This window comes from Euwallacea fornicatus, chromosome 21 (genome assembly GCF_040115645.1).
Source record: "Euwallacea fornicatus isolate EFF26 chromosome 21, ASM4011564v1, whole genome shotgun sequence".
Lineage (NCBI taxonomy): Eukaryota > Metazoa > Arthropoda > Insecta > Coleoptera > Curculionidae > Euwallacea > Euwallacea fornicatus.
The window spans coordinates 246122-266190 of NC_089561.1; the positions used below are offsets into that span (position 1 = coordinate 246122).

At 40.9% G+C, this 20069-nt stretch overlaps 1 protein-coding gene and 1 long non-coding RNA gene across 10 annotated transcripts in view; one reads left to right on the top strand and one right to left on the bottom strand.

Moving 5' to 3' along the window:
- Positions 1 to 20069, bottom strand: part of mub (poly(rC)-binding protein mub) — a 56103-nt gene that overhangs the window by 10212 nt on the left and 25822 nt on the right. For 2 of the 8 annotated variants that reach the window (XM_066294464.1, XM_066294462.1), the window contains exons 1-7: positions 13071 to 13257; positions 11544 to 11674; positions 5795 to 5851; positions 5615 to 5731; positions 4905 to 5171; positions 4471 to 4761; positions 3425 to 3536 (exon numbers count right to left, since the gene is read on the bottom strand). In XM_066294464.1, coding sequence (XP_066150561.1) covers positions 3425 to 3536; positions 4471 to 4761; positions 4905 to 5171; positions 5615 to 5731; positions 5795 to 5851; positions 11544 to 11621 — 922 coding nt within the window. In that variant the 5' untranslated portion in view covers positions 11622 to 11674; positions 13071 to 13257. Of the gene's footprint in view, positions 1 to 3424; positions 3537 to 4470; positions 4762 to 4904; positions 5172 to 5614; positions 5732 to 5794; positions 5852 to 11543; positions 11675 to 13070; positions 13259 to 20069 lie in introns of those variants that run through there. The other 6 variants (XM_066294469.1, XM_066294465.1, XM_066294468.1 and 3 more) reach the window with 5 other exon arrangements.
- LOC136345864 (uncharacterized) overlaps positions 13458 to 20069 on the top strand; it is a 63607-nt gene continuing 56995 nt past the window's right edge. For both annotated transcript variants that reach the window (XR_010733216.1, XR_010733217.1), the window contains exon 1: positions 13458 to 13566. This is a non-coding gene — a long non-coding RNA (uncharacterized lncRNA). The remainder of the gene's footprint in view (positions 13567 to 20069) is intronic.

Sequence of the window (20069 nt, forward strand, 5' to 3'; positions counted from 1 at the left end):
TTTAAGGGGCGATTCTACGAGTGATTTCGAGAACGAAGGTTTATGTGTCTAAGGGTCCGTTTTCGCCTTCTGTCCGGAATACAGGGTGTTAAAATTTGCCATATTTTTCAATAAGCTCCGCATGAAATGTTTCCGTCGAACTTGGTGAGCGGCAATTAGGTGCTGCTGTTAAGAGAAAAACGAATGTTTAAACGCCAGCAGTGGCGCCCCCAAGGTAGTGACCCTGACTATTTTTTGTGAGAAATATGTTACGCCGCTGCTTTTTCAAAAATCAAAACCACAGAATCCCACAAATTTTTGACGTACCATTCTGAAACACCCTGTATAAACAGCAGTAGAGTGTTTCGAACAAAAGAGTACGTTGTTAGATTTAGTTCGGCGAATCTCACTTGCAAACGTTTGAAAGTCCACTAGTTCTCGACCGGCAAAATTAAATTGACCGTTTCAGCTTGCGCATATTTTCTTGAAATTCTCCGTCGAAAGATGGCGCGCTAATTCTACAGGGTCTCTAAAATGCCCCGTTCTTCCGCAGATCCCGAAGAAAGAGTTGCTGGAGCTACGAAGCCGGCAGAAGTCAAAAATGTCCGAACCGAGTTGTTTCGCTTATTATTTAAAACAAATTTCGGCTTCGTGGCTGTGTAGCAAACCTAAATCGGGGTGGCCGAACGGGAAAAACTACAAAAAGGACGTATCGTCGGATAAGAAAATTCGGTCGGAAAATCCACGGTAATCAGCACCCCAAATTTCACCCGAATTAGCGAACTCCGATGTGTCATCCCGAACAATTCGGGGACGGTTGGTAGAAGCTGACCGTCCAGGATAAAGGCCAGCAAAAAAACCTTTATTATCCAAGAAAAATAGGCAGGCAGGGGTAGCGTTTCCTAAGCAATATTCAAATTTGATGGCGGAGCACTGGGAAATTTTTTTATTTATCGATGAATCAAAATTTCATTTATTCGGAAGTGACGGCTCAAGGTTCGTCCATCGTCCAGCTAGCCGAAGATTACGTCCCAAGCATGTTTCGGCCAAAATAAAGCGTGGAGGAGGGAACGTAACGGTATGGGGCCTTTTCCCGGACTCGACCTAGGTCCCATTCACCAAATAGACGGAAACACGGATCGATTTATCTATTGTAATATATTGGAAAATGTGACGCTTCCGCAGGCAGAGTGGAAAATGCCTCTTATTTTCCAGCACGCTAATGACCCGAAACATACCGCCGAATTGGCCAAGGAATGGCTCGTTGATCGCAAAATTCCAACTCGGCCTGCTCCATCCCCGGGGCTCAGTCCAATAGAGAACCTTTGGGAAACGGTAGAGGGGAGGATTCGAACAGAAAGATCACCAACAATGATCAATTCTTCAGATAAATATATCTGGCCCGGGACTCGATGGATAGCGAGGCAATTTGGAATCCCGTTTCTTCCATGCTAAAAAGATATCGAGAAGTCATTAAAAACAAAGGTTATTGGACAAAATACTAAAATTTTGTTGCAAAAATGATACATAATTTTTTTAGAATGTTTATTAGTTAAACGTATACAGGGTGTAACACAAGTAGGGGGTTTTCCTTTTGACATGACATAAAACTCAAAAAAAAAAAAAAAAAAAAAAAAAAAAAAAAAAAAAAAATGCGCATATGAGTTTTAATACATTTTTGCATAAAACCTAGATCCGTCCCTGTGCAAAAGAGCAATTCAACGCAAATGAAATAAAATGCCCCACAGGAAAAAATTACCAGCCATTGCAAAAAGGCAAAAAAACGTTTAATGTTTACTGTTTTTATGCAGTTTACCCGCGCCGCTTGAAAATCAGCCATGAAGTTTAGCCCCCAGGTGTTCTTTTGATAAACAATCACTATTGACACTATTAAATCGACAAAGGCCCATAATTACTCGGATCGCGAGTCGGTGGACATGTCGCCGATGTACAGGGTGTGTCACGAGAATGCCGTCGCAGCTTCGCGGTCGTATGCTGAGCCCTTGCCGGGATGACGTCATCCTGCAGCTTTACCTCTATGGCGGAGCTCGTGAAGCCGGAAACTTAACAGTAACGTATGGTGGACGTGCCGGAGGACCTGGGCCGCCCAGAATGGCACCCGTCGAGGAGCATGCTTTAGATGGACGATCCAACTACCCGTACGAGGAGAATCGCCGAGCAAGTTCCTACATCTCACATGGCGGTGTGGAGAATTTTAAACGAAAACCAACTTTATCCCCATCACGTGCAACGAGTTCAAGCGTTAATGCCACAAAACCATCTCCCAAGGGTACGCTTTTGTGAGTGGCTTTTACAGGAAACCGCTCGTAATGAAAATTTCCTTAAGTTTATTCTGGTAAGGGATGAATCAATTTTCACCCGTAACGGAATAAATAATTTTCGAAATACGCACGTATAGGCAATGGAAAATCCTGACGCTATTCGCCGAACTAATTTCCAGCAGAGATTTCCTTTAAATGTTCGTGCTGGTACGGTTAATAGCACGCTTATCGGACCTCTTCGTCTTCCAGATCGAATGACGGGCCTAGACTATCACCGTTCGCCGGAACGTAATTTCCCTGAACTTCGGGAAAACGTGCCTCTGGACAGTCCATGTGGTTTTTACAAGACGGTGCTCCAACTCACTTTAGGCGCGAAGTAGTACGGGACTTTTTAAACGATCAATTTCCCAACAGGCGCATGGGTCGCAACGGACCAAAGCACGATGGCCCGCAAGATCGCCAGACCTCGATCCATGCGATTTTTATTTGTGGGGTTACGCGAACGGATTGAAAACGTTGCAGAAACGATCGGAGGAAAACCATCTCTTCTGACAGCAGCTCGTGCAAATGAGACCAATGGAGAGAATTTCGAACGCCTTTCGTGGCCAGTCCCGGGGAGCGAGTAGTACCTAAAGATGTAGTACTTGTTAAAACTTTCGCAGGCGCATATTTCGGTTGTTTTCGAGATTTCGAAAAAATGTTATGTAAAAATATTGCTTAGTTTTCTGAGGTCCATGTCGTGCTAAAAGGAAAACCCCTACTTATGTTACACCCTGTATAAAGAGACTCATAATTTAAATTTAAATAGATCTTGGCTATGTGAACGATATAGCACAGAAAAATTTAACATTTCCTCGCTAAGTTATTTATTTATTTTAATTATTCATTCATGGTCAATATAATTTTGCGCGATACTGTATATTTGAGATTCCCCGAACGAAGCGGACCGGCGATAATGGCAACTTGGCCACAGTCGCTTGTCCAGCTGCTATTTTTGTATTATACAACGTTTATACGTTTGCCGTTACGTAACGACGACCGCAACAGGTAACATATTTCGGCAAAGTCTTTAACGGACGAAGGAACGACTGTCACGACACGGAGGAGTGGTCGTGGCACTTGCCACGGGAATCATTGGAAATGTTACTTGTATGGGCACCAACCTTGAGCAGCTGTCTCACCTGCAGGATTTAGTCCTCCAGTGTTCGCAGGGGCCAATCCACCTAATCCTAAAGCTGCCAATCCAGCGAGCGGGTTCTTGGTCAGTGTGGCCACCTGAAACAAACAACGTCGCATCTCCTAAAGTCTCATTTCCGCACACATTTTAACACTTCTCGATACAAGTTACACTTAATATCTGGAAGAGAAATTGACTCCTGTAAGGGACTGATTTGTTTGACAGTTAAAGACAACATTACCCTCCTCATTATTGATCGAAAAACGTAAGTATCGCCTTGGTGCGGTCGCCGGCTGCCAGATGTAAGGGATAGAATGAACCACCCATCGGTTAAAACCCCCCCCAAAACAACATGCGAATTTGGCATTTCTTTAAGATTGAGAAGCAGTCGATCGTGGAATCTTTCCCATGAGGTGTTCCAAAATCAGCGTAAAAAGCATTGAACAAAGTAAAATACAGGGCGTCAATACGAAAATAAATCTTCATATTGTTACGTCAGCAATCTTTGCTAATATTTTGCACCATTATTTATGGGACACCCTGTATATTTGTAGATATGTTGCCGTCGAATCTCCATGATCTACGCTTTTCCAAAAAATGCGGAATGGATTTAACAAAGTAATATTAAATTTATTGAAAATACTTTAGGTCGTCAGGCAATAGGACAGTAACAAACGCATTATACAGGGTGAAGCAGAAATGCAGAAATGAAATTTTCTGAATTTAATTCATAAAACGTCTGACCTCGAAATCGTGACGTTTCACGGCTAGAAACTCGCTTCTGATTCACTCTGCGTAACTGAAACATACCCAAGAAGTTCTTGTAAATCGATGCGGAAAGCGGATGTTTCGCCGAATGAGGCCCTGGAAAAACTACCCCTAAATAACACCACCAACTACCTCCTAAGTCACAACAACCTTGCGGGTTCAAAACGGGCTAAAGATAGAGACAGATGAAGGGGGGCATATCACAGAGGAAGAACGATGATATCACTGGAGGGTGGTGCGGGGTCACCAATACGTCAAACTTACGTCTGGCAGCAGGTGCTGGGGCGGGAGGGCGGCGTGTGCCGGCAACGGTCCGTTCTTCAGCTCGAAGATGGCGGTCGGGGGCGGCTGGGGGGCGACGGCGGCCATTGCGGGCCCGAAAGCGGCACTGTGATGGGGTGCGAGGAGGGGGGAAATGAGGGGGGTACTTACGTCAGCGTGTGCGGGTACGGCGTAATTGCCTTGTATCGTGTACGCCTGACCGCCGGCTAGGATCACGGGACCGCCGACTTGGGGTTTGGGGCGGTAGGGAATTGTGGCTCCTTTAGGGGGGGACTGAAACGAAACACAAAGAAAAACCATCAAATTAAGTCCTCGTTTTAAGATTAAAGGAAGTAACAGTTAATACACCATAAATTTTTTCTGTACGTCCTTTATCCCTACTTAAAATTAAGAACAAAAAAAAGAAAGAAACTCACCTCGAGCATGACGTTACATATGTGATAAATGCATTGCGTAATCGCCTCTCCGGTGCCCGAAATGGTGACCGCTCTTTCAGTGGAATTGGGCAGCATTTCGCTGGCCACTTGAATCGACGCCCCTGTCACTTCCCGGATCTCTTTGATTTTAGAGCCGCCCTTGCCGATCAGCGAACCGCACTGGCTGGCCGGTACTATGAGTCGCAGAGTGATGGGCGGCCGCGGCACGCCGCTGTTCGCATTGTCCTGGAACTGGGACGAGCACCACTGCGTCCGGAGAATAAGGGGATTAACGACACTGAGAAGTGCGGAAAACACGCACGAAGTGTGACGAACAAAGGTGAGAAATTCCAACGAAAGTAACTGAAGATTACTGGCGATGACGAAGTTGCGCGTCTTTACTCGCGTCAAAAAATCAAAATTTAATTTGGATCAGCGATGTCCCACATCTGCATCTTTGCAGCTTCCTTGGACACACCTCGGACACTACAATTTTTTTTTTTGATCAATTTATTTTGCGTATCGCCACGCTTTTTCCAAAACTAAATATTTCCTTTGAACATTTGAATAGATCAAATCCATGTCTCGCGCGCCTCCATCTTCGTCGAATTAAATTAGATCGGCCCATGTTTTTTTTTGACACCCTGTGGGCGTGCTCAGGTTTTTTTGAGGCAAACAAAGGTTATACACGACATTAAGAACGGCCTTACCTCTTCGAACTTCTTCGCAATAAGCGAGAAAGCCTTGAATATGGAATTGGGGGGTCCCGTGACTGTCACAATTCGTTCTGGACACGATCCGTCTGAGATATTTATTTTGGCTCCAGACTAAACAAAATGGGGATAAATATTATCGTTGGGAAAATTGCCGCAAAATAACTAAACACTCACCTCTTCTCTAAACCTCTTGACGATTTCCCCCTTTTTGCCTATGATACTACCAACTTCCTGAAAATAAAATTCACATTGGCAGGATTTCCCATTTCTGTTTGTAAAAGTAACGTGTTTGGTGTGGAAATGAATTAGTGTAAAATACAGTTTTTGATTTTTTTTTAAACTGCAACGTGGAACGGAAACTGGCAATTTCGAACGCGTCCGTCCGAAGCCGCGACCTCGACTCTATGCCGGCAATGTAAATCTGTCCTCAACCACGTTCGAAAATGACGTTTTCTTGGTGCTGGCTCTGCGACGTTTAACAAACGTTTAATTATTATGACTTCAGCTCCTTATTTTATTCGCCCTACGAACGCCGTTGCGGCCTTATCGAAGTGTGCTCCAGATATTCGGCATTTTGAACGTGCCTTGATCATAAATAAAGGCTCCTCTGCCAGATGTTGTTTTATTGTTCCTATTCGAAATTTATTTTGTGTACCAAATTAACTTTCCACATCGCTAATATGCATAAACAATAAAATTTAAATATATTATTTCGGGTCGCGTATCGATTTTTAGAGCCGATGAGCTGTGCCGTTGCAAAAGCTGCACAGTTTTTTTTCCACGTTTGGAAGCGATAACAAACAAGACGTTCGTCACCCATGGTGGAATAATCTTCGGAAATTAGATTTTTTTGAAAATTTTAAAGACTGGGGGCATTGACGGTGGTGCAACTCCGATTCTGGCATTCGAAGAGGGGGCTATTCGCAACTTTTTTCGAAGAAAAATGACAAATATCCAGTCAAGTTGTCACGTGGTAGGCGAGAAGGGTTAATTCTGGCTAGAATCCGCCTTTTTTTTTCTAACAAGTTTGTGTTTTTTTTTTATTTTAACGAATCAAAATAGACGTTGCCGTCACTTTTATTATTACCCGTAAAACCGTTTTGAGTTTGAACTGAGGTGCGCGATCGTGAGCGGCAACGCGGGAGCTTCTCACGAAGCATAACAAATGTCGTTCAATGAGCCGAAATGGGATTCCGTTTTTAACATCAATCGGGGAAAAACAAACAGCCAAAAAGGGGGGGGGGGGGGAGAAAGACGAAAAATCGATTTAATCGTACCTATAAGCCGCAATGGCCGTTGCCACATTTTCGATTGTTTACGCGGCAACGTTGCAGTCGAGTCGCTGAGACCGCTCCTTTTACAACTTTAAGTGTACTATCCAGTAAGTCCACAAGTCGATCCAGCTTTTTTACGATCTCCAGGTTCAATCGGTGCCCCCCAGCAAAAGTGTACCCTCACTGGTCGCCCGAAACCGCTCATCATTAAATAAAGGAGGAATCGCGTTGGTGCGAACTTGGACTGAGACCCTTCGACGTGTCCTCAGTTTCGCCGCCCTGAATTGCGGTCTGTGAAGCCGCTGAGTTTCCGAAAATTCATTTTTTTTTTTTTTTTTTTTTTTGTAGAACCGATCCAAATCGGTCTTCCTGCGAACGATACAGCTTCGAACGCTGTTGAGGATCAATTATGTCTTGGTTCGTTTAAATTCACTACCACGTATTGCCGCCCATTGTGCCCCCCGACTTTTGACATCTAATTTCTCGCATCATGTTCAGTGTTTGTGGGGCCGTTTCGACGATATTTTTGCACGGGGCAGAAGGTGTGACCCAGTTTCGAGCTCCATCGGGGAATTTAAACAAATTAAATTGGTTTCACCAGAAGACTCCAAAGGTTTGTTCAATTTCGTCACTATAAATTAGCGCTGCTGACTTCGCAAATTATCCAGGCAATTTCGGTTCCCACCGAGCAAACTCGATATTGTTTCTTTTTTGGTGCTTTACAGTGGCGTCTCAGCATCGGGGGTCGTTGGAAATTTAAAGGAAATTTAGTCGGTTTGAGCGACTTCTTTCGCGATTCCGACACCAACTAATAACTTACCGCGTTTCGTGTCCCTAGATTTTTTTCGGCCACTTGTCCCGCCACGTTACGGAATTTCAGTTCCTGTACGTTCACCTTAAGAACCGTTTTTTCTATGAGCTTCAGCACAATGGCGAGTCCGCTCTCAAGTATCATTAGGTAATTGATTTTTTTGTTGAACATCGACTTCCACACACACTCGCCTAAAATCGGCCGTTTGTGGAGACGTTTTTTTTTTAAGGGCACGTGGAGATCGATAACATCTCGTCCTGACTACTTTTTGATTAAAAAATGCCTGTTACTGGGGGGAAATGAACAGAGGAAAATACAATATTTGAGGAAAAAGTCCCGGGGGGCATGAAAGGAACTTGTTAATATAGCTAAAAACATTTTCGGAGTTGTGATTTTCAGATCGAGCGCCCCCGAAACTGAGTTCGGAGCCGCAGGAGATGTGATTGAATATTTCGGCTTTTTTTTTCTTTTTTTTTTGTTGTTGTGTCTTTTTAACAATTTATCATTTAATCTTGGCCCCGTTTGTGCGGTTAACAAATTCGCGAATCACTTTACGAAACGTATTTGCCGAAGAGATTATCAGAAACTAAGATCTTCGCTTAATGGACTCATTACGCAACGCCTGGTCCCTCTGTGTAATATTAACATCGTAATTAATAAGTCGCAGTCTGCACATGAAGTGGTGTATTAATGCGATTGTTGTTTTTCCGATGACCTTTTACACAATCGAATTTCGATTTAAAAAGGTCCTGTTTGCGAACATTTGAATACGAAACTTGTTTGGATGCTTTTCGCACGCAATAGATCTAACCATAAATCATTGATTTCAAATGCCAAGGTTTTTTTCTCAACTTCCTAAAGGCCGTCCTTAATCGATTTGGTCAGTTTAAACCGCGGCCGAATAGACGGCATAATTCGCGGCAACGCACCCGTCCCAGAGCCGTTTGGGGCAATTTGGAGACAGTCAAACAGTATCGTTTGACTGTCTCCAAGACATGCCTCGAAGACGTCTTTTGAATTAATTTTTAATTTATGCGAGACGTTCAGACGAATATAATTTTCGAAAGCCATACATAGACGCTCATAATAGGATTTGGGGGTATTAAAGAAGCCCTTTATTTGCCCGAAACCGGCTAGAATTTCATATTTCTCCGGTCTTTCTCATAATCGCGTTCCTCGATGAAAATTTCCGTTATGATTCATATTTAACGTGCGCACAAGGTGTCCGGCGTATTTTCGAAAAATTAAGTCTTTGGGCGAGAAACGCCACGGATACGTAACGTTTTCTTTCGCCAGGACTCGGCCGTGAAGAGCGTTGTTCGGCGGGGAGTAAATGCAAATTTCAATAAAACGGTGAAAAATATCTTCGACGACGTGTCTTATCTGCTGAGCCCTTCGCGAAAGAGTTGATTCTTAAGTAGGAAATTTTACTTTACTTTCCGCACGGCAGATTTGAAAGGGGTTTTATGCGCGTCATGCTGCAACAATTTATAATTTCAGCCCAACTCCTATAGTTGAAATTTGTAACTTTCCTTGCAAAACAATAATTACGAATTCCGACAATAATTAATATTTACTTAGACCCTAGCCCCTGTCAGCTTGTCAAAAAAGGACGTTTCCCTTCTCTCAACGAAGTGGGACGTAATTATTTATTTAACATTTGTAATTAGGCTAATCGCCCTTTATTTGGAATTGATGGACAACTCTAAGAGAAAATTACTCGTCTGTCTTGGACGACCTAAATTTAATTATTACAACAAAAAAGCGGATGATAAATTGGTTACGCGTTAGCGCAGTTTACCGAGTAATAAATAAACCGGCACAGATGCGGTTTATTCCGTAATTTTATTACCCAGTGGTCATTCAGCACAAAGAAAAACATTTTGCTTTTAAGACGTGCCAATTAAAAATATAATTTTAATTATAGATTGATAGTGCCGGCCGCTGGCCAACTACTTAAACAAACAGGCGGTCTGGGTCAGTCTGAAATCTCTGCCAAAATATGCAATGATTTGTTTTGAAAGTATGCGACACACAGTCACACTTATCTACTTATATCTTGTTTTTGCTACGTTTCCTCAAACATTCTTAAGTGCGCACGGAATTCGACAATACGGTACCAAGTTGGTGGACGGAGAAATGATCGATTAGGCGGCTTGGTTCCTCCGTGCCTTGTCGTTCAGCGTCAGAAAAAAAAATAAAAATCTCCAACAAAATTTAGCAAAAAGAGTGGAATCTTCGATCACAGTCATCTTGAGCAATTGACGGTTCCCATATGCTCGCAACGCAATTATCTAACCACCTGCGTTCCGAATTTCGAAATGGCGAATTTCCTAAAAATGTGCGGTAAGAAAAATCGTTTTATCTAGTCTTCAAGCTATTTATATAGGAGTTTCACTGCGGCACACTATGGAAGACGAGACAGGCAAATTTTGAAAGGACACCGCCGGGAACGCCTAACACGTTGACTTTCTTGCCGGGACACTCTTTTGGTACTTAATAACGAGAAAGGTCGATTTATTATTTTTCTCTTCGCGAATTGCTCCTTCGATTCTGCCATTCGCTTCAGTCGCAGCACTTCTCCTCGGAAAAACTTGATGCAAAAGTCGAAATTTCGAACTCGATCACCTCGAACAATCGACAGTATGTTTACAACGCAAATTTACCGTCGACTGTGATTCAATATTTTTTTCAAATCGAATTTCTCGTTTTAGCTTTCGGCTTAAATTTTTTGTTTCAGTGACGCACGTGTAAATCGTGGTCTGTTAGTGCTCGGAAGCGCGGCCCTCCCTCAAGGCTATGCAGAACGAGGTCTCCATACGTGCTCTCTCGCACTAAACCGCGGTTTGATGTGGGAAAGTGCGATGACAGGTAGGTTTTGGCAGGTCAACGAAACCGAGGTAAGTGGAAAGCCGTCGTTAGATGGTGCCACAGCTGAAACGCGGCCATGGAAGGCAAATGTAGGAATAAGATGGTTTGTGGTTTTGTGGTGTTTACACGGAAGTTCTGGTGGATCGACGAGAACGGCGTAATTGAAAGGACGCCTTTTGATGGCCGCGACACTCCAGTGCGCTGCTCAAAAAGTTGATAATTACGATCACGATAAATAATTAACAGCGGCCATGCGCTTTATAATGCAATTTTCCACTCGGCTATGACTCAAAATTGTTATTTCTACATAAGGGGAAAAAGTTTTTTGCCGCAGTTTTCCCCGCTCATAACCAATAAAAACCGTTCCACGAACGTCACAACTTCTGGAACACAGGAAATCCAATAAACACTTTCCTCAAAATGGCAAAACTTTCATGTTGGACAGATAATAAACCTTCTGACTAATAAATCATATTAACTCCGGAGTAAAACTTCCGGATACGCAAAAATGCTATGCATATGGCTTTCCTGCAAGTTATGTGACAAATATGCCGGCTAAATACTTGGTAGATATTTCCTAGTATTCCGAGAATATTAATTAAATTGTCCGGCTATTCCGGGAAAGGTCTATGTTTGGGAGAAATGCATACAATATATAAAACAATGCGACAACAACGTAGAATCTGTCAAAAAGTGACCGAGTATCAAGCGTGACAGAGGCGGAGCCATGAAAGTGTGGAAGCACGCCGTGAACCACGTCAGTCAACTACTTGTCACTGAGTGAAACGTCTTAAGAATTTTCAACGTTGCCACTTCCCTCACTAAAACCTACATATGTACATATCAATACATTATTCCTTGAAATTGTGGTCTATATTTATTCAATGGTTTTAAATATACGACGAATGCACCATAGCTCTGTTTTTACACAATTTTCAATACAACAAATATGTACATTAAAACATACCTTTCCCTGCATAATCAGTCTGATAGTTAATGTGACGTTTGGGTCATCGTTACTATGGTGCTTGTGGTCCAAGTCCATGGTATTTTGGCTAGGGGGTTTCAGGGTGATGGGAGGGTGCAGTGTACTTTGTTCTGCAAAGAAAACGGGCATGTGTTTTTAACATAATCGGACAAGTAGCTGGGGGTGGTTTGAGATCATCTATAAAGGAATAAGGAAAACGGGTAAACTAACTACTTACTTACATCCTTTATTTAATTAAGTTTTACTAATTGATGAAAGTAACTTAAACGCTTTAATCATCAAGGGCCGAAACTTCAGGCAAACAATACTTTTAAAAGTTTCGAAACGGGTCGTTTCTAGGGGGAAAAAAAGGAGTACTGGGGCTCCTCGGTTAGTCGAACACAGAAAAGAACTATAAATTGGATGAGACTTTTCAATTTTTATATTACGCTCAGTTCTGGATTGCGGTCCGAATTCCTTCAAAAAGCGTGTTACAAAGGCTTTGGTTTGATGGGAAATGTAGCGTGTTAAATAGAAATTCCTGTGTTTATGGTTAAAGTTGCAATAAGTAATGCTTAGGTGTTGTAATATGGCATCAACGTTTCCTCTTTGAGTTAAAATTTTTTCGTGCCCGAAATATTCCTTCTGTTTTGTGTCACTGTTCCCTATTTGCAATGCCAATTCACACATAACTTATTTTCATGTTGCCCATGTCCAAGAGATATTGTTCGCTTAGTAGGGTATGCTAATTTGGTAGACTTCAATTCAATTCTGAGACACAATTGAAGAACTTTTTCCGATTTTTCAAAAATTTAATCTGACCATTTTATTGAACTTCACGAATTTACAGATTAAGCCAATTAGGAAAATTTTCAATTAATTCTTTAAAAAAAAACTCATCTAAATCCAACTGATTCGAAGATTAGTCTTAACAACAAGGAAAATGTTCGGAGAAATGTTAAATAGCCAAAGCTAATATTGCTCGTTTCATATGACAATAGGAACAATTGAAAGTTATAAACAAAATAACATTTTTAAGGCTGACTTGAGAAATCACACGTGGGGGTCACCAAATAAATGTAGAAACTTTTAGATTCTCTTGAACGGGGTCTATGTCTATGAAACAATTCAATTATTGGGGTCAATGAACATTAATCTAGAAAATTATAATGAAAGTAGTGTAGTGACACTATCATAAAATAATTCTCTGAGCAGCCTCAACTTAGGGGAGGGGGGCATGTCATAAAAAAAAACTTTACCCTTTTTCTTACTTTACACGAAAACACTTGTAATGATGGAGTATAGGCCTAAATGTCAAGGAAAAGCCGCTATTTAAAAACTAAAATGTCCCCGCACAAAGTGAATTAACATAGCAAAACACACCAGCCAACGTCGAAGCAAACCAACACCATAACCAAGCATTTTAAATTGGTCCTAAAAACCATTATTAAGAGGCCCTAGTAGGGTTAAACCTTCTTTATGTGACTAGTTACCTTTGTTATTATAATAATCACTAGGAAAACTTACATTTAATTAGTTTTTTTCGATAGCAATTGCAAAATTATATTGTGAGAAACTCGGCGACGCGACCCTACCAATCACACGTGCTTCAGACTGCTGTGCCACAGTGCCGCTTCATTCAACACAAAAAAAAACTGTTGTTCTTAAGCCGGTTTAACCCGATATCCTTTGAGTGAATTACATTGAACACTAGAAAAGTGTGTTACTATAAAGCTGGATGAATCTTTAGTAACGTTAATACACATTTAAATATATAAAAATCTAATTTCATCGAGGGATAACGGACGGAATTTGGTGAATTGCGCGGAAATTTGGCAATGTGCGGCGAGAAGCGCCGCGGCGCGGTCATTATCCGAACTCGCAACGATAGAAACAAACGAATATCGAATCCCGGCTGAGTGAAGCGGGTTTCGCTGCACTTGATGGTTATGAGATGTTAGAGAAATAATTAAAAATGTATAAATTAACATTGAAACTCAGTAATTTCGTAAGGTGACTCGTGGTAAGTACATTCAAACTAAAAGTATTTCGCTTTGAAACGTATTCAGGCGAAATTTCCTACAGTAAAATTTAAAAAAATCGTATGCCGGGAGTACTTGGAATTAATAAAGGTTCAAACATGGATGCTCTAAATTGTATTTGTCCTCTGTAAACGATAAATCGCGACGGTTTCTTCAATTTTCATTATTTTTTCGACATTCCAATTATGCAGCGTTTGGAAAAATAATACTACCAAAGGTATTTTCATTTATTTTCCGTTTTAAATTGAGCGTTCATCTAGAACGCACCAGTTTTTTGGAATAACGCATTAACGGTAATTAAATTCTTTGAATTTTATTTCAGAAATGATGGCGTCACATTGATATCGGCCATTTTCCTTTTGATATTTTTTGCGATTTTTATTATTATTATTATATTTACAAGAAAATGCCTTTTCAATCTCATGTGGGAGGGGGGGGGGAGGGGAGGTCTTCAAAAAAAAACTATTATTATTATTAAACCTGTGCATTAATGTCGGTTACTGCCTTTCTCCCCAGTATTAATTCAGAGTCCGTTTTTCAATTAGAAAAAGCGGAACCTCCACAACTTAAACCGCAATTTTTCCTTGAACATTTAAGGTAACTTCCTTCCATTTATAACCTTCCCAGGTGGTAATTACTAATCACGACACTTTACTTTTACGCCTCCCTTACACCAATGGCGTCCCGCCTAATTTAATTACGCCGTTTCGGAGCAGATTTCCCGGACACTTAATATGCGCCGTAAAACGTTCCTTATGGCAAAAAGACCTTAGAAACCCAGGTGAATTATAACCGAAATTTAATTCACGGTTAATATATCATTAATGGAGAAAATATGGGGAAAATTGGGATTTTCTTCTCTCTCTCTCTCTCTCTCTCTCTCTCTCTCTCGTGTTTTGCCGCAACAAAACTTTGGCCGTCTCCGCGTCCGCTTCAAAAAATATTTGAAATCACATCGAGGTATGGGGGGATGTTCACCCCTCTATGTTAGGTTTCAAAAATGCATCGTATTGTTTCCATTCGGGGGGTTTCGAAATTAACCAGTTGGAAAAGTTTTTAGGCGCGCTCTGGATTACTGCGGGGCTATAATTAACGGCAAAGTGGATGTTAACCCGAAAACCGAATAACCTGGTTGGAGGCGAAATATTTCAAAAGCTAATTAAGCTGTTGTATGCATATAAGAAGTGTTATTAATGTAACGTTAAAAAGGGCTTTTGCTGAGAGGAACATTTTGCTTCAATTCCGGAGGTTCATATATTTCAATTAATAAACGACCTGCACATTTGGAATTTTTTTTACGTTTCTCTTGGCGTTCACGTGATAACATAACGATCTTCAACGTTCCGATAATCTAGTTTTGTACTTTTGTAAATGCGATATCTGGCACGACGAATCACTGTATTTCCTTCGATATTCGAAAAAGTACTGCCTTTCGTAACACAACGCTCTTAGCATAATTGAAGGTTTGGAATATTGTTTGGTTGCCAAACAGTGTGGCAACGTCTTTCAGCAAACAGCGACATTTTACCTCACATGTATTTCTTAATAGTGGAATAATCAAAATGTCAAATGTTTAAAATTTTCGTTTTATAATCTGAAATTTGGGAGTCAAATTGATCTGAATCTGGTCCATTAAACGTTCGGGGCCGCGTAACTTTATCTTACTTTGTTTGAGAGCGGCACTAACAAAAATTGAAAAAATTAACGTCAGTGTAACCCTATATTTCATCGAAGAATAAAAGAAATATTACAACCGTGTTTGCGCATTTTTCATGCAAATTGAGCACATTTCCAATGCAAACATTCACACACAGTTATTCGAACTAAATATTTAGTGTGCATGTGGTTATTAGCTTGTTAATTGTTCTATGATTAAATCAAATCATCCGTTAATTGGTAAACCGTGTGGTAAGCCTAATTATGCAACATACGTATGTATTTGTTTTACCGAAATTGCTAATTTTCGGAAAAAAAAAATGACAACCCTTTATAGCCCTTTTAGGCCACACTCAATTCCGAATAATTTATGGAACTGCCCATTTGAGGGTTTGATTTGTAACAAATCAATCAGGTGTAACTATAGTGGGGCACCTTTCCAGCTCATTTGTTGAAAATCTGCAGTGGCTGAGGTCAAAAGGGCTTCCTTCTTGCTTAATTGATAGCTCTTGTTAATAGAGTCGGTAATCCTTCGGATTACAAGGATCTCTCTTTTGTAAGCCGGATTATGCAAATCGAGGAACTGGCAAGTGCATTAGAAACTGGAAGCAATAAGCCATATGCGCATAAGGCGTGTTCTTTTTTTTTTTTTTTTTTTTTTGAATAATCGTTATTATGCTTTACCCTCCAAAGGAATGTAATTTACCTAAATGTTTTGTCTTCCAAAGTCAACATTATCCCTCGCATTTCATTTGATTACAGGGAGGCATGCTATTAAATTCCCTCCAGTCACGTCTTATTTGGAACATTTAGCACGCAAAATTTACGATTTGCTAAAAGACGTTAAAACCTAATCATTTCCTCCTCTCCTCGAGTTTTCCGGTTATCTTTTCTTCCCCCCCGTTCACGACAATGAACTGGAGGAATTTTATCCTTTACGATCATCGTGATGAGGAACATTTTTTGATTAAAATCGTAACTGATTTCTGTGCGGGACCATCCGTGCTGTTTCACGTTCGTACCCATCCCAACGTTATTTCACATTATTTAAACAGCCGAACGCCGTTTTGGTAGCGATTTCATAATAACATATCCTTCATGATTCCTCAAATGGCATAATAATAACCGTAAATGGACTTCTGGCCCATTAAATGGAGATATCAAACAGATTACATAATGCGCCATGACCTCCTGGGTCAGCCCGCAGCCTATATCACGTTATCTGTCATTATATTCAGGTGCGCATAGACGAGTACAGTCCATTAACCAATTAGACACTTTATTAATTAATGCTTTAACGTCGTTTTTAGCAATTTTAATAACGTCTAAACAAAATAAAAAGTCAATACTAATTGTGTTGCACAAACCGCGTTAAACTCGGTAATAATGGAGAAACATTTCAAACAGCCAGTGGTTTAATTAAATGTAATATAATAAGTATTTGCATTTTCGGTGTGTATACAGTACCCGTTGTTTAACCGCATACAGGGTCTAATTTTACCAACTTTTTCAGGGCTTTTCTCATGCAAATACGATTTAATGAATTCGACTCAGCTAGAAAATTGCCCGGAGGCACGTCATAGTGTACTCTAAAAAAGAAATTGAAAGTTTGTTGTCCAAGTTTATAATGGCAGCGATTGGGGACAAGAGTTTTTAATTAAAAAAATCTTGATGGGGATATTTTAGTGGGGATATTTTGTGATCTTATTCTCAGAGTAAACGTTATAATGTAATTCGATCGAAGTCTCAATAGGAATTTCAAGAGGAAAGTGCCTTTTATTATTTACGCCAAATTCGGTTTTAAGTTTTAACGACCCCAAGTAGCCGATCAGTGGATTCTTCGCGAAAAATCACAAAGGGCAGCGAACTCCCCGGTGGACGTGTGACGTCCCCATCGAAACTGCACGCGGGATATTTAAATGGTACCTTTTCTCTTGGTATCGATTCAACGATAATAGCCTCGGGTACTCGATTAATCGATTTTTGTGAAAATTTTCAAGAGAAGTGCCCTTCACGCCGGGCGCAGGATTTTCAAATTTGGGCGCGGCACGAACTTCCCGATAAACCGATTCATAAGAAACATTTTGGTAGAGAATTTCCCTTTAGGCTTTGACATGTTAGCAACGTTCCGGGTAATTATCGCGTGTCGAAAAACATTTCCCATTTGACAATTTCAATGCAAGTGCAAACAATGTTCCTTCTCAGCTTGATCCTTTTCAGAAAATTCCGAGAAGCCCAAACAATAAAAGTGTATTTCAGTCTTATAGTTCTCAATCTTAAAACCCCTTTTTATCTCAAAATAATATTTCACAGCTCAAGGTCTGAAAATTGAGCAGAAAAATAAAATATGGTTTCCTCGCAACAACAAGATTTACGAATAGAGCGTACGTGAGGTCGCGTGTGACTTTCACATTATTGTGGCAAACCGTGCGTTCCCTCCTTCAATAAATTATCTCTTTGAGTGTTTTATATTTCCATTATTGAATTCACAAGAGCTAAATCTGTTGCTCGTTTTAGATGGATTAGTTGCGCAAAAACCCCTCGAAGAAGGTTTATTTTACTGAACAATGTGTGTGTGAGTGTGAGTGTGTGCGAGTGTGAGTGTGTGCGAGTGTGAGTGTGTGTCGGTGTGAGTGTGTGTGTGTGTGTCCCACTGGAGTCCCGCAATCCTTAATTACGTCCAGAATCCGATAACAGCGATTTTCGTTTCGTTTCCCGAAGTTTCCCTTTCTCGCACGCGCTACCACCAAAAGCGAAATTGAATATTTGGCTTCGCAGTCTCCTTTATTCCCCGATTTCTCCCCCAAGGAATTTAGCTCATCCCGATATTTTATTGGGTAGTTTCTTTTTCCGTTGGTTTGACATAAATATACTTCTCCCCATTAAAAGCCACCTGTGTTTGGGAGATCCCTTTCAATTATTTAGTTTTGAAGTTGACTCGTTATGGAGAGCGATCAGGTCGTTAGCCCAAGAGATGCAAATTGTTCCGTAAAGAGTAATGACATTCGCGAACGTTAATACATTTTAAGCGTTCCGTCAAATATTATAAAGGCCGAAATTTCCAGGCTGGAAAGGGCGGATTTTTCCTCATTTAAACTAAAGGAACGTCACCCTTTCAAGCACATCAGCCTTTCCGTTAAAAGCCTGTCTTAGCTATTTGAGTTAGTTTCGACGAACTCATTTTGTAGGCAACGAAATATCGACTGAGCTTTTTTGTAACGTAATAAGTAAAGATTTTCCTATAATGTCGGTAAATGCGCCCAAAAACCATCTTTTCCGTTGCCGAAAACGTGGTTCTTCTCGTTTTTTTCTTCGTTTTAATCGAAGGTTCGAATCCACGAAACCGCGAAACTTTGGAGAAAAGAATGGGCGATGTAAACTCAGCTAGAAGTTCGGCAGTCCTTCGATGAATCAATGCATTTCGCACATAATTTACGGTCAAAAACGATGCATTGTGCGTGACGTAAACGCAACCATCAACTGAGTGGTGCGGCCAAGAAAGATGTAGGACGTCACGTGACGCTAAAGCCATGCTTTTCTAACTTTCGGAATGGTTATTTTTGAGCCACGCAGTTGTTGCTAAAAGTGACAAATTGGTGCATTTTTCACCCAATGAGGGAGTGGAACCCAAATATAAAAACGGCGCATTTTGCGCGGCCTAAACAGAACCAAGAACCGAGTGCTGCTGATGAAGTGCAGGATTTGAATTCGCTCAAAATCTGTCTTTTGAACTGTCGCGGGGGAAAATACGAAATTTGCAAAGCGATATTACGGCCTGATATTTGGTTGAGGTTCTGTGACAACACAATTACGATTTTTCACTAAGGCTTAAAACAATTCTATGGCCACTTAATTGGAATGAAACAGCGAAACGCAAGCTGTGCGAAAAATTTCCCGCTGATGCTGAAAACCCTCGAGTAAAACAATGGAGACGAGTTCGTAGGAATTTTCCTTTAAAAAAGTTTCCTTCCTTGAGATAAAACAGTTGCACGACTGCGAGGAAATCAATGCTTGACAAACCTTTTCACCGATTTTTTACTCTTTGCGACTTAAAACTTAATGACCTGCCTTTGGTTAAACACAGAAATACCATTTCATTTTTCTTTTAGTTGAAATTTGTGTTCGTATCATTGAAATACCTCGTTTTTGATTGAGTATCTATCTATATTTCACGTATCTCCACTACCTCCATCGATATCAGTCGCTAGGCAAAACCTCTTAACCGCATATTTTGCTTCGAACCTTCTTACATTTAAAGAGTTTTTTGTGCCGAGAACTTTCCAAGTATCCGATAAATTAGTTTTTACGAAAAACATTGTGCATACCCAGTAAATGGGTTTTTGCGAAAAACGTTTGCAAGGGCTCCCGTTCCAACCATCGGTGAAGGGTGAACGTTAATCTCGGTTAGTCTTAACTGAGCATGGAGCGCAATTACACCGCACCACCAATCGCTACTTATGAGTGAGGCGTTCCTCTCAAATGGACTAAATGCGAAAAAGGGGGAAGTTTCCTTCACAAAGGACGTCCCATTGCTGTTGCCTTAAACATACCTACGTAGGAAATGATGTTGAATTCTGATCACTCAGCCGATTTTGATGGAGGAAAAATAATAAGGAAGTGCCCTTGAAGCTTCAATTTGGACAATATCTCGGCGTTATCAAGGCTGTCGTTTTTTCCCTGGAATACCTGTGCGAGATTCCAGAGCGGGAAAAGCCCTTGCAAGAAATCTTTATCTCCCTTCCGCATATTTTGCTTGAAATTTACTTACATTAAACAGTTTCCCGGTTTTTGTTTATTTTGTCCTTGAGACATGGGAAAGGCGGTTCGA